This window comes from Psittacula echo (assembly GCF_963264785.1).
Source record: "Psittacula echo genome assembly, chromosome: 3".
NCBI classification, from domain to species: Eukaryota; Metazoa; Chordata; class Aves; order Psittaciformes; family Psittacidae; genus Psittacula; species Psittacula echo.
In genome coordinates, this window is record NC_137736.1 from 120321060 (window position 1) to 120335260 (window position 14201).

Here is a 14201-nt window from a genome sequence, read left to right on the forward strand (position 1 = left end):
AATGTCCCCTTTAGTTGGAATTCACACCCAGATTTACCTGTCTGACCTTTGTTTTCTCTATACTGAAGACAACAGGGCTGTTTACTCCAGACCTAATGAATCAAGCTGACAAACCACTAACAGGGAACAAACTGCTGGAACTGGGATGGGATTTGATCACTGGCTGGTATTACTCAAACAAGAGATCTGTCACCCAGCCTGTATTCATACAGTCAGCAGGCAGAACAACGAATGGTATTTTCACCTATAACTCCTGCAGACTCGTTTGGAAAATGGCTGAGATTTCCAGAGATCTCATAAATTCACCAGGAACCTCATTTCTTACTGTTGGAAGGAAAGAGCACCTTTGGGTCCTCATCTTCTATATTCAAAGAAGCACTGCAGCTAGGTTAGGAGCTGAACTCATCAGACATGGGACAACAAGGAAGTATTATGTATGTCATGCTAACAGAGGATCCAGGATAGCTCTCAAGGCCACCCTGCAGTACTTTTTCAGCCTGAACCCATAGCAGAGACCAAAGTACACTCAGCATAAGCTCAAGCCATGATGTTTGGATGACTGCCTGCAGAAAGGTAAAGGAGCATAGAATCACAGCATGGTTTGTGTTGGAAGGGACATTAAAGCTCAACCAGTTCCAACCTCCTGCCACAGGCAGGGACACCTTCCACTAGAGCAGGTTGCTCCAAGCCCTGTGTCCAACCTGGCCTTGAACACTGCCAGGGATGGGGCAGCCACAGCTTCTCTGGGCACCCTGTGCCAGCGCCTCAGCACCCTCACAGGGAAGAGCTTCTGCCTTATATCCAATCTCAGTCTAACCTCAGTTGCTTTAAACTAGTTCTTTACCTTTACCTAGCATAGAAGAGCTTGTGTTGCCATCTGCAATTAGGGAAATGGTAAGAGACCAAATCTGGGCCACTGCCTCTCCTGTGCCACCACTTCCTGTCTCAGGCAGGACTCTATATCCTATATCCGGGAGGTGCCTTGGCAACATCCCATTACAAACCATTCACTGAGCTTTCAGCACTGAGGAGGCACACACAGGTTTAAGCAGTGGGCCTGAGTCTTTTATAAAGCTGAACACAAGAAACAATCAGTAGCGATTATGCCCAGCTTCTACTCAAACAGAAAGCAGTCCATATTCCCCAGATACAGCTACTAAAGTAGTATCCTTGTCACCCAGTATCTCAGGTTTAATTCATATCCAGTCTGCAAGCAGATTTGCTCAGCTGAGCTGCAGCTGAGTTGAACCCCAGCTGTTCCTGAGTTAATCAGTATGATTCCAAACCATCCTTGAAGATGGACTTGGGTGCTCATCCCAGCCTGGAGTAACAGCAGCGCAGGTACAGTTCACTTCAGCACACACAGCTGAAGGATGGCACTTACGGCAAAGAGGCAGGGTAGCAAATGGGGACAGTCCCCTCCTCATCTGGCACAGCAGCAGCAGCCAGAATTCATTCAGCAGAGCCCGCAGGCTGAATAGCAATTAGCTGCTAAGGCTGCGGCAGTCTGAAATGCCGCCAGGAGACATCCTAACACATAGCACAGGCACTAACGGGAGCACCAGAACCTGTTATCACAGAGCTCAAATCCTGTCCTCCCATCATTATGGACCAGGCCAGCATTGTCAGGGAATACCTGGAAGAAGGACAGGTAAAGCAGTCAGCTTTAGATGCTTCTGGAAGGGTACCAGAGATCTCCTAAATGAGACATGATTCCCACATCTCAGAGGAGGAGAGATGAGGCATCATTTGAGAAATGCTGCATGTTCATCCAATCCTACACGGGCCAATTCAAGCAGTTAAAGATATTTTCCATGGGCAGCAATGCAGTGATGCTGAGTCTGTGATCCCTGGGCAACTGGTCCATGAGAAAATGAACATGAGCCGGCTTCAGTGTGCACTCACAGCCCAGAAAGCAACCGTATCCTGGGCTGCATCAAGAGGAGCGTGACCAGCAGGTCGAAGGAGGTGATCCTGCCCCTCTACTCTGCTCTCGTGAGACCTCACTTGGAGCGCTGTGTGCAGTTCTGGTGTCCTCAACATAAAAAGGACATGGAACTGTTGGAACAAGTCCAGAGGAGGCCACGAGGATGATCATGGGACTGGAGCACCTCCTGTATGGAGACAGGCTGAGAAAGTTGGGGCTGTTCAGCCTGGAGAAGAGAAGGCTGCGTGGAGACCTCAGAGCAGCCTTCCAGTATCTGAAGAGGAGCTATAAGGATGCTGGGGAGGGATTCTTCATTAGGGGCTGTAGTGACAGGACAAGGGGTAACGGGGTCAAACTTAAACAGGGGAAGTTTAGATTGGATCTAAGGAAGAAATTCTTTACTGAGAGGGTGGTGAGGCACTGGAATGGGTTGCCCAGGGAAGTTGTGAATGCTCCATCCCTGGCGGTGTTCAAGGCCAGGTTGGACAGAGCCTTGGGTGACATGGTTTAGTGTGGGGTGTCCCTGCCCATGGCAGGGGATGAGAACTGGACGATCTTAAGGTCCTTTCCAACCCAAACCATTCTATGATTCTATGATTCTAACTGTGAGTCTGTGGACTACAACCAAAATAACCTTGGAAAATGATGCTTTGACAATATATTTACATTTGAAAAGGAGGGCATCCAGAAAGCATAAAAGGCTGGTCTAGTGAAGTAGTTCCCTACCAGTGAGGAAGGAGAGTCACCAAGGATGATCAAGGTTACAGTGAGGTATTGAAAAATACCATAACACAGAAAACAGAAGCTCTCCTCTCACCTTCCATAGCACCTTTCAGAAGCCAACCTGTACCACACAGATCTGGGGAGAGGAGGGAACTGTAATTACAGAATCCCAGACTGGTTTGAGTTGGAAAGGGCCTTAAAGCTCATACAGTCCCAGCCCCCTGCCACAGGCAGGGACACCTTCCACTAGAGCAGCTTGCTCCAAGCCCCTGTGTCCAACCTGGCCTTGAACACTGCCAGGGATGGGGCAGCCACAGCTTCTCTGGGCGCCCTGTGCCAGCGCCTCAGCACCCTCACAGGGAAGAGCTTCTGCCTAAGAGCTCATCTCAGTCTCCCCTCTGTCAGGTTAAAGCCATTCCCCCTTGTCCTGTCCTCACTTGACCTTGTAAAAAGTCCCTCTCCAGTATTCTTGTAGGCCCCATGTAATACACTCTATCATTACTCTTTAATATTATTCTCTATTAATTGCACACTCTGTCTTTACTCTTTTATGTAGATGTGCAACAATCATTGCAAACAAGCATTTACCAAGCTGAAAAAAATGAGTTCATGGAATAGAAAGCAGCTGCTGTCTCTTCTGTTGACATAAAGCTAGCCTGAAAGCGTTCCCAGCTCTCATTTCATACAGTCAGATTTGTGCACTCTCACATTTCCAGCTTAACTGCCTGCACATCACTACTGCTCCACCACCTTTTCCCTCCTGTTGCCAGGAACTGCAGGATGACCTGGTTTTGCACTGGTGCCAGAAGCAGTTTATTCAAAAGGACCAAACAAAAGGAGGCCACAAAAAACTTCTGCATCTTTTTTACTGACAGTGGTTGAACAACTACGTAAGCTCACCAAAGATGACCGATCGGTGATGGTCAGGCTGTGTGAGAGCAATCCCAAGCTCAGGTCAGTCATGGAATCACAGAACAGTTTGGGCTGGAAAGGACCTTAAGATCATCCAGTTCCAACCCCCTGCCATGGACAGGGACTCCTCACACTAAACCATGTCAGCCAAGGCTCTGTCCAGCCTGGCCTTGAACACCACCAGGGATGGAGCATTCACAACCTCCCTGGGCAACCCATTCCAGTGCCTCACCACCCTCTCAGTAAAGAATTTCTTCCTTAGATCCAATCTAAACTTCCCCTGTTTAAGTTTGAACCCGTTACCCCTTGTCCTGTCACTACAGTCCCTAATGAAGAGTCCCTCCCCAGCATCCTTGTAGGCCCCCTTCAGATACTGGAAGGCTGCTTTGAGGTCTCCACACAGCCTTCTCCTCTTCTCAAGCCTGAACTGCCCCAACAGTCAATAGCTGGTGAGCCTGTTTCAAAAGCCCATCCATTAAAATAAAGGAATCTCTGCTTCCTTGACGCAGTTTTGGACAAGACCCAGACCGTTTAAGGCACTGAATACTGAGACAGGAACAACTATTCGTGGTGAACCCTTTGTTGTTCATCAGTAAATCACCACTGAGGAAAGGTGAGATTCCATCACTTAAAAAGGGAATGAAGGGTTCTTGTCATTCCCCTTTATCACATCTTTATATGAAAAACTCCTAAGTTTGTATGTTTCTTCCACCAAAATCTCCTGTTAAATCAGACAAGATGTGTAAAACCCAACAGCAACAAAGCAGAATTCAGTGTATCTGAGGGAACTCAGTGCATGCTTTGAAAACAGAAGGCGTTTGATAGCCTGACCTTGATCCAACCAAACAGAACCCACTTCTATTCAAAGGGACACGCTTCTTTTAAGACAGAAAAGCTAAAAAGGATCCAGCCTTAGTTCCTCAGGGCAGAGCCCTTGTAAAAGCACACAGCAGATGAACCAAAATATCTCGATTACAAAAGGTTTTATTCTTACAGATGATGCTCCTCAGTGTTGAGAACAGTTCCCCAAGGGTGCCACTCTCCTGTGACATTTGCAGTGCCTGGGGGAAACAACCACAACAAAAAGAGCCCACACATGCACAAAGCAGATAACAGACACAGCTTGGTCAATGGCAACCCCTGGTCTGGTAGGGATGCCCTGGCCCCCCCCCGCAGCACAGGGAGCAGCTCCAAGGACTCCTCAGGAGCTCTCACAAGTGCTTTGTGTGGGCTGTGTGGTGGGGAAAGGAGCACGGATCAATTTGGGTTGTGTCAGCTCCTTCCCAGCCTTATCCAGCATCCCATCGCAGGTGCTCCTCACGTGCGTCCTGTGGCACAAACGCAGCCGCATTCCCAAGAACACTGATGCTGATTTACTGTTCCTTTATTTTCCTCAGTGTAAGCCGCTATAAACTGAAAATCCCCTCTTTAGGAGCTATTGCAGAGCTGAAGCAACATCCGCAGCTGCTGCTCAGCCAACAGAGCAGCTCCTGGAGCCTGCCCCAAGCTTCTGACAAGCCCAAGGAGAACCCTCCCGACCTGGCAGCATCTGGAGCTGGCTGCCGCAGCAGTTCTACACCAGCCCAGCTCTGCTGATACCCTCAGAGCTGCTTCTCACACTGGTTTGAGGCAAGATCTAACCCCAGCAGGGTGATGACGCTCAGCTTCTGAGCACCACAGGTAAGGAAGATCCCAGGTAAGGAAGAGCACCACAGTACAAGGAAGCAGAGCGCCAAATGGGTGAAAACCACCAGCAGGTCAGATTTGTGGCACCTCACGGCTATTTGGAATAAAAAGGTAAGGCCTGTGAGCCAGGAGAGAATCTATTTTATCTGTTTTATCATAGAATCACAGAATGGTTTGGGTTGGAAGAGACCTTAAAGCTCATCCAGTTCCAATCCCCTGCCATGGTCAGGGACACCTTCCACTAGAGCAGGTTGCTCCAAGCCCCATCCAACCTGGCCTTGAGTATTTCCATGTATTTTAGACTTTCTTTTGAGCAAGATCCCCCTGTCCCAGCAGGACAGCTGACAGGATAGGCTGGAAGGTCTTCAGGATTAGATCCCTCATTAACAAACATTGGCATATGGAGCTCATGAAGGAAATAACATGCTCAGTGAAATCCTAGGTGAAGGAAGGATGATTACATTAGTGCAGCACCATCGAGCTGAAGTTGTCCAAGCACCCACCAGTATGTGCTACACGTTCGCATGCTTGAAGCAGTTCCTAAACTCAAAAGCACCACCTCTGCAAATGAAATAACCCCCAGTTTGGTCTTGTCTATTGATTCTCAATTCAGTTAAACATCAGCTCTGCCCAGACCCAGCAGAGCACTGCTTGTGACTGTGAGCACACGCGCTCTTCATGGGTAGGTTTGCCAATGTGATGGACAATGGGACATTGTCCCAGCACCAAAACCAGCAGCAGGGCAGGATTAACCTCATTTTAGGTTACCCTGGCTGGACCTGCCACCCATTGACCCTCATACAGGCTCTCCTGAAGCTTAGGTAAAGAAACTACGGCACGGTTACACTTCAGAAGTGCGCTTCCTTAGCAGTGTTAACTGTTGGACACTGGGGTGCTGCGGACATTCATCCACAGTGGGTCCTTCCCAAGCAGCTTGTGGAGATCTTGGGCAGCTTTGGGGGAGGGCAGACACAGCAGAAATCACAGCTCTTGCTGTTTAGAAGTTAATTAAGCCAATTCCTGATGCAAATCATTTCATGGTTTATTGCCAATAATCTCACTTCCCCTCTCCACACACCCCATCATCCTGACCCCGAGCCTCTGAGGGGTTAAATCTGGGTTGATGAATGAAGAAAGCCGTTTTACCTTTCACCATGTGTTTTAAGAGATAGGAGGCACAAGGATTTGTCACCGCCTCAGCCTGATCCCTGCGTGGATCCCGTTTCAAAAGCAAACAATCCATTTGGGACTGGCGGGGAGCCAGGCCATGGGACTGCGGCTCAATGGGGAACCTCCAGTGTTCTGATCTGTTTCCATAACTGTAACAGTTCGCATCCCTTGGCTTTGGAGCTGAGCCGCGTTCCTTTCTTTCTACCACATTCAAGAAACAGCCGGTACAAACAAGCACAGGGCACCGCGGATGAACCGCGACATTCCAAACGATTCAGGGGAGACAAAACCCACCGCCCGTCTTAACTCCTGCCAAGAAACCATTACAGAGCCCCTCGAACGCTGCGTGGCAGCGGCAGTAACAACCACAGACCTCAGGTCTATTGTGTAGCTTTATTTTTATAGGACCTATCATAGACTCTTTTACATAACTTAAATGATTATCAAATAATCTCCTGTACACAGTGAGACCGAGCCGCGGCGCCTTCCGAGCTCTGACACATTCCTGGAAGGAATCCAGTGGTCTGTAGGAATCACATCCCCGCAGTACGGTGCAGTTCTGTCCCCCACGTACACCATCGCTTCAGCATCGCTCTAAGTTGCTGTTTGCAAGATCCTGCAAGACACTGTTCGACCTCAGGACTCTTAAGTTTTGGTAGCAGCATTGCTTCACTGGAACATCTCTTTTCCTCGCCTTTGTGTCCTCCACCCGCACTGGTGAGCCTGGGAAAAACGCTAAAGGCACCTCAAGAGGTGGCCGAGTTGGGAGATGGAAATCACGGACAAGAAGTCACCGCCTGCCGCCGTTGCACAACGCCGCATACACCGAGCCGCGCCTGCCTGCAGCCGGACAAACCCCGACCCCGATGGAAGGCGGTCACCGGCCGCTGTGAAAGGAACTCATCATCACATTTTATTCGCAGCGGCCCCAAGCCGCAGGGGGAGAAGGCTCGCAGCATGAATCCTGCGGGAGCCGCGGTTCCGGGCCGGGACCCACGTCCCCCCCGTCCCCCATCGCGGCCCTACAGCCCGGGGAAGGCGGCGCGGTGGAAGCCGGCGCTGTACTCATAGGGCACCTGCGGCGGGGGCAGCGGGCACTCGGGGAAGAAGGAAGCGAACCCCGCCGGAAGGTGCCCGCCGGGCTCCTCGCTGCCGCCGCCGGGGGCCGGATCCCCACCACCGGGGTACAGCGGGCGCAGCGCTTCGGACGGCGCCTTCTTGCCGGGGCTGCACGGCCCGGGCGGGCTCCAGGGCTCGGGGTAGAGCAGCCCGCCCAGCAGCGGGTGATGGGCGCTGGGCAGCGGCAGCGCCGCGTCGTAGAGGCCGTGTTCCAGACTCAGCTCGGCGGGCAGGCGGGCGGCCGCGCCGCCGGGGAAGGCGTCCTGCGGGGCGGCGTGCTCAGGCAGCAGCGCGCTGTACTCGGGGCCAAGCAGCTCGAAGAACTCAACCGCATCCCCGCCGGCCTTCTCCGGCTCCTTGGCGCCCGGTATTGGCCCGCGGGCTGCGGCGGGCAGCGCCGGCTCCGTGAAGAAGGAAGGGGGCAGGTTGCGGTCCCGCAGCGGCACCTTCCGCGGGCCGCCCCCCGCAGCCCCACCGCCTCCCGCAGCCCCTCCGCCGCCTCCCGCCGCCTCTCCGCCGCCCGCCGGCCCGGGGCCGTGGTGCAGCGACCCGAAGAGCGCGGCCAGGCTCTTGCTCTGGAGGCTGCTGGCTCCCTGCGAGCCCTCCCGGCGCGGCGGGGGCTTAGTGGGGCATGAAGCGGGCGGGGAGGAAGCGGAGGGCGCTGGAGGAGCGGGAGGCGGCGGCGGGGCTGCGGCGATGATGCCGGTGCAGCGCTTGATCTGCTTCTGCAGGTACTTGCGGTGGTTCACCTTCCGCTTGGACTTCACCGGCTTGTCCAGCGCCAGCTTGATGTTGCTGGAGGCAGAGTCGATGAAGCTCAGCAGGTCCCTGGTGGCTTCTTTAAAGTCCCCGGCGGCGTCGCCGCCGCCCTCGTAGCCCTTCTCCAGGTCGGCATAGCCCAGGAGGCCGCCGGCGGCGGGGAAGCAGAAGGAGAGGAGGTGATGGGGGCTGAGCAGAGCGGCGGGCACGGCCATGGCCGGGGCGCCGGCGCCCCGAGCTCCGCTGGGCTGCGCCGGGCGGGCGGCGGCGGCGGGGAAAAGGCGGCGGAGGAGGAGCGCTCGGAGCGGGGCCGGGCACGGCCCTCCCCGCCTCCCCGCCCGGCAGCGCAGGGGACGGGCCCGCGCCGCTGCGCACAGCCCCCGGCCGGGGCGGCGGAGGGGAGGGGGGAGCAGAGCACTCGGGATGGGTACAGAGCCCATGGGATGGGTATGTACATCCCTTTGGGACAGGTACAGACACATCCCTGTGACAGGTATACACACCCCTTGGGACAGATACACACATACTAGGACAGGCAAACACACCCTGGGACTCATACACACACCCCCTGTACACAGACCCCCCAGTCAGCTGCATGAAGCTGGACCGGACCCCAGCACGCCCAGCCCTGCTCAGTGCGGTCCCCATCACCATCGCGCACCCATCCCAGCACTGTTCCCACTGCTGGCACTAAATGTGTTCTTCTGCCTCAGGCCAGGGTGCTGGATCCCCTGCACTGCTCTAGGTGCATGGGCACGGGCATGGAGAGGTGCTCTTGCTCTGGCATCCCGCAGGATGCACAAGCCTACATTAATTTGCAAAGGTTGGTTGGGAAAAACCCAAGCTCAGTGCTATGCCCATTACCCATTGTTGTGTGTTCCTGGTCAGGCCAGGCCCTGAGAAAATCCAGTGCTGTGATCCCTAAGTCACTGGGTTGCATTCAGTTGAAACTGAAGAGTTTTACTTGTGCGGGTTCAGTGAAGCAGCGATATAAATCTTCCATATGGAAGGCAGACAAATTAGTGGCTACTGAAAGTACCAGTAACAGCTCCTGAAGGAACTGATGTGTCCTTTCTGGGGGAAAAGGGTATTTGGTTTGATTTGCCTTTAGAAAACTCTTATGTTGATGTAGCACAACCTTGACCCTTTGAGCTCCAGTTCATTTTTAGTGATTTCAGTGATGGTTTTCAGCTGAAAGAGGGGAGATATAGATGAGACATTAGGGAGAAGTTCTTCCCTGTGGGGGTGCTGAGGCGCTGGCACAGGGCGCCCAGAGAAGCTGTGGCTGCCCCATCCCTGGCAGTGTTCAAGGCCAGGTTGGACACAGGGGCTTGGAGCAGCCTGCTCTGGTGGAAGGTGTCCCTGCCCGTGGCAGGGGCTTGGAACTGGGTGAGCTTTAAGGTCCCTTCCAACACAAACCAGCCTGTGATAATTCTATGATTCTATGATTTGATATGTCCAGATATCAATACAGATGCGTATCTGATTTTGGCTGAAGTAAAGAGAGTTCTCTTGGTCTGCACTGATTCATCAGAAATGCAGCAGGTTTGTGTTAGCAGGAAAAATCAGAAAGCAAACCTCTGCAGAACAAAAAGGAAACAGGCTCCTAAGGCTGTATTTGGTGGTAAAATGGAAAAGTCTGCCAAACCCACGTCACTGTGGTTTCAAACATTCGTTGAATGCAAAGCAAGTGCTGCAAAGAGGAGAGAAGAGGAAGCATGATTTCCATGGGATGAAAAACACACGGGCTTCAAATCCTCTACAAAACGAGATGCTGGTTTTCTTGGTCCCTCACTTGCATCTGGGCAAGCCTCAGCAGGGCCCTGGCACAGGCAGAGCCTCACAGTCCCAGTACAGCCCTGGCTCTGGCACCAGCACATCTGGGCTGGGTCTCATGCAAAACCTGCTCGGCTGGAGCCTCCCAGAATCTCTTATCCGAGGAGATGCTTGGAGTGCAACCGTGTCATTGAAACAGAAAACCCTGGTAGACCAAGGGCTATGGGAAATCCAGACACCTCTCCATGTGAGAATGTCTACAGAGGAAGTGGATTTGCACTAACTAGCTAGAGTATAAGCCATAGAATCATAGAATGCCAGGTTGGAAGGGACCGCAAGGATCATCTGTTCCAGCCTTTCTTGGCAAAGCATGGCCCAGACTGGATGTCCCAGCTCCCTGTCCAGATGAATCTTAAAAGGATCCAACACTGGAGCATCCCTGGGGAGATTATTCCAATGGCTGGTTGTTCTCATTGGGAAACATTTTCCTCTTGTGTCCGGTCAGAATCCCCCCAGGAGTAACTTGTCCTCATCACCCTCATCTCTTCCATGTGACTCCTTGTAAAAAGGGAGTCTCCATCTTCTCTGTAGCCACCCTTTAACTACTGGAACATGGTGATAAGGTCACCTCTGAGCCTTCTTTTCTCTAGGCTGAACAGTCTCAGCTCCCTCAGCCTTTCCTCATGCACTGCCCAGTCCTTGGATCATCTCTGTGGCCCTTCTCTGGACCCTTCCAGACATCGACATCTGTTTTTGTACAACAGGTACCAGGTTTGGCCTGACAAGCGCTGAGTAGAGTGAGACAGTGACGCCCTTGTCTGTGCTGATGATGCCCTTATTGATGTTCCCCAGCATCCTGTCGGCTTTCTTTGCTGCAACAGCACACTGTTCACTCCTATTGAGCTTAGGTCCATCAGGACCCCCAGGTCCCTTTCCCCAGAGCTGCTCCCCAGCCCTTGCTGCAGGCTAGGATCAACTGATACAGAACAGCTCCCCAAGCTTTTACCCTCAGGTCCTGTCGAGCCCTGTCAAGCTCTGCAGCCTGCTCCAAGCTCGCTCACTGATGAGGAAACATAAAGAACAACATATACATCCCGGTGTGCTCCACTGGGTGGTTTTGCATCCACTTTGAGGCCACTTCAAATTGCACATGGGTCTAGAAAATGGGGATCACTGCGTGTCACTGGGTGTGCAGCAAGTTTGGGACCATTTCTTAACATGAAATCACTCTAATACAGCAACTAAGTTGTCCTGACGTTAGAATCTGCCGCAATAATACAGCAGCAATATTTCATAGCCAGTCTAAAGGGGGTGTGTGAGTCTGGGTGGTGTTATACACAGAGTGGCTAAATATCCGGTGGCTTACAGAAATCAAAAGCTGAAAGCCCCTGGCTTCTCTGCTGAATTCATTCAATTAAAGAGCTTTGAGAGCTCAGCTACGCTTTAGTGAGAGACTTTATTGCCTCCTGAAACTTGCAGAGTATTAAAACAATTGCCGGGCATGCAGAGGGGAGTTTGCATTCAGCCGGGCTCAGCAGCCACATTTACATATTCTCCACCAGATCTGGAGGTGCAGAAAGCCTTCATAATTGCATTAAACGTGCCTATTCTCTGTGTGCTCTCAAGCAGAGCTGATTACCCCAAGTTGGGCGATGCCCGGAGGAAAATTTGCTAAGCCACATGATGTCAACAACTTGCAAAGGCACTTCATTTTTCCAAGGGAACTGCGGTTTGGTTCTCCCTGCAAAACCTCTCTTTCCCAGGGGCTGGATGAGCCACATCTTCTCCCTATGCTCTTTCAGGATGAAGATGCTCCAGACGCACAGGGTGTATCTGGCACCCATTAGTGACCCTCCTCAGCTCGCTGGTAAGGTCTAATGTCCAGTAAGTGATGGGATTAGACCCACAGAATAACCCCAACCCAGGCAGATGTTTGGGACAGATGTTCAAGGCAGATGTCCTGGTCCCTCCACTCTCCCCCCATCAGAACAAGGGGAGTGAAGTGGCTGAGGGGGTGCTTTCCCCATCCCAACCCTCCACCCTGCAGGGCCAGGTTTGGTGCTCACTGAGGGGATCCAGGACTATTTTCTTGCCCACTTTGGTGTAGGAAATTCATCTGGTTTTGTTTGTTTTCTTGCTCACTATCAGCAGCAGCATCTCAACCAGCTCCTGGGATTAAACAAGCGCTTCCAAGGACGATGCCTTTGGCAGCAAGCTCGGTGTCTTTAGAGGGAGCCCTGTGAATCAAAAGGAGCAGGGACACGCCGTGCTCACTGGTGCTTTGCACAGGACACAAACTGAGCTCGCAGCCACACGATCAAGCCCTTCACAAGTGGAACAATTTGTTATCCCTACAGACCAAGCGGGCCAGAAAGCAGAGAGCAGATTATGCAAACAAGAAAGCCTTGCGTGGCTCAGGACCGCATGATGGTGCCAGCAATTTTGCGCGGCAGCTCCTCACTGGAGCTGGTTGCAGAAGAGGAATCTGCCCTCCTGATTGTTGCTGAGCCTCCCATCTTAGTGTCCAACACTGGGGTAAATCCTCTGCAACGCAGGGCCAGGATCCCACTAGGATCCTAAAGGAAACATCTTGTGCTGTGCCTCCTCACTAAAAGAGGGCAGATTCAGGCTGATATAAGGAAGAAGTTCTTCCCTGTGAGGGTGCTGAGGTGCTGGCACAGGGTGCCCAGAGAAGCTGTGGCTGCCCCATCCCTGGCAGTGTTCAAGGCCAGGTTGGACACAGGGGCTTGGAGCAAGCTGCTCTAGTGGAAGGTGTCCCTGTTTATCGCAAGGGATTTGGACTAGATGAGCTTTGAAGGTCCCTTCCAACCCAAAGCACTCCACGGCTCTATGATCACTAGCAAACCCAGCGCTGAGCCCAGCCCTCACAATCCCAACACCCGTTTTCCTTCCACCACAGCATCGGGAGGGTGGAAATTCTCTACCACAGGGACTTTTCCTTTCCTGCCCTGCTGTATGGCCCATATGGTTATGGAACGATGGGAAAATCTGGCTGCCCAAACAGGTGCCACTGCTCACAACCTACAGACTCATTTCCTGATCGCGTCTTAATCGGCAAGTTGGTTGTGCAAGTTGATTTCTTGCACATTCTTATATCAGTGGGAATTTCTGCCCTTCCCTGACAAGTATTATAGGCAGCCTTTGACATACAGCCCTACAGGACCTAAATAGGCTGCTATTCTTTCCCTACGCTGAAAGGGAGCTTTGTGCCAGGGATTCATTAAACTGCACTGCACAGCCCTTCATAAATGGGCTCAATAATGAACAGTCGATTTAACTGGAAAAGCTGCTGGAGCTGTTAAATTAAAGGGAAATAAAGTGCACTTCAGGCTCAGTCTGCCAGAAGAAAATGTTGACCTAAAAGGAAAAAATCTTCATTTTACTCAATCTCTTGCAAACAGGCTAAAATCTTGAGGAAGTTTGGACTCGCAACAGTGGGAGAAACCTTAAAACACACTGCTTTGCTTCCCCGCTAATGGAGACAGAGCATCTGACAATGAACTATTCAATGAAATCAGAAGGAGGGATGAAAGGCATATTCTGCTTAAGCCAAATTTAAGCCACTTAACCTGAATTTAGTATATGTGTGTAGATGCAAGATTGCGTGGCTTGTGCAGCTTCAGTCCTCATCTGCCTTAAATCTCCGTAGACCCCTTCAAATGATGCACGTTCATACGTGTGATTACACACAGTTCCTTTATGGTCCTGGCTTCTTAGAGATGCTGTTTGGTGGAAACTATTAGCAACACAGGACTGCATCCTTGAGATCCTATTTCCTCTTGCAGCTTCTGGAAGCTGTTGTCTGTTTCCCTCTCCCTCTTTCAGTCTCTGTGCGTGTTTCACGTTCTGGGATGTATTGCTTCCATAAGGAAGGGCACAGCGGTTTCTGCTGGCAGTGGTGAGTGGGTGATGTGTGTTTTCAAGCAGAGTCACATTGGAAAGAGTGGCACAAGGATAAAGCACAAAGCTGTGTTGTCTGGATCATCGCTCCATTGGGAAACCCTGTAAAGGCTCTTCTGGTCCTTTCCCAGGCTGGGCTGAGCTCTGAGATGCCACTGGAGATTTCTGGGTTTCAGCTTAGTATCACTGAGCTAAACACAAGTGTCTG

At 52.0% G+C, this 14201-nt stretch overlaps 1 protein-coding gene across 1 annotated transcript; it reads right to left on the reverse strand.

The window, feature by feature from the left end:
* Window positions 1-7440: 7440 nt before the first annotated feature.
* Window positions 7441-8511, reverse strand: FAM181B (family with sequence similarity 181 member B; the record flags this gene model as incomplete). Its single annotated transcript, XM_080613189.1, has 1 exon — window positions 7441-8511. One exon carries the CDS (start codon window positions 8509-8511, stop codon window positions 7441-7443), a length of 1071 nt encoding a protein of 356 aa, XP_080469315.1.
* Window positions 8512-14201: the final 5690 nt, after the last annotated feature.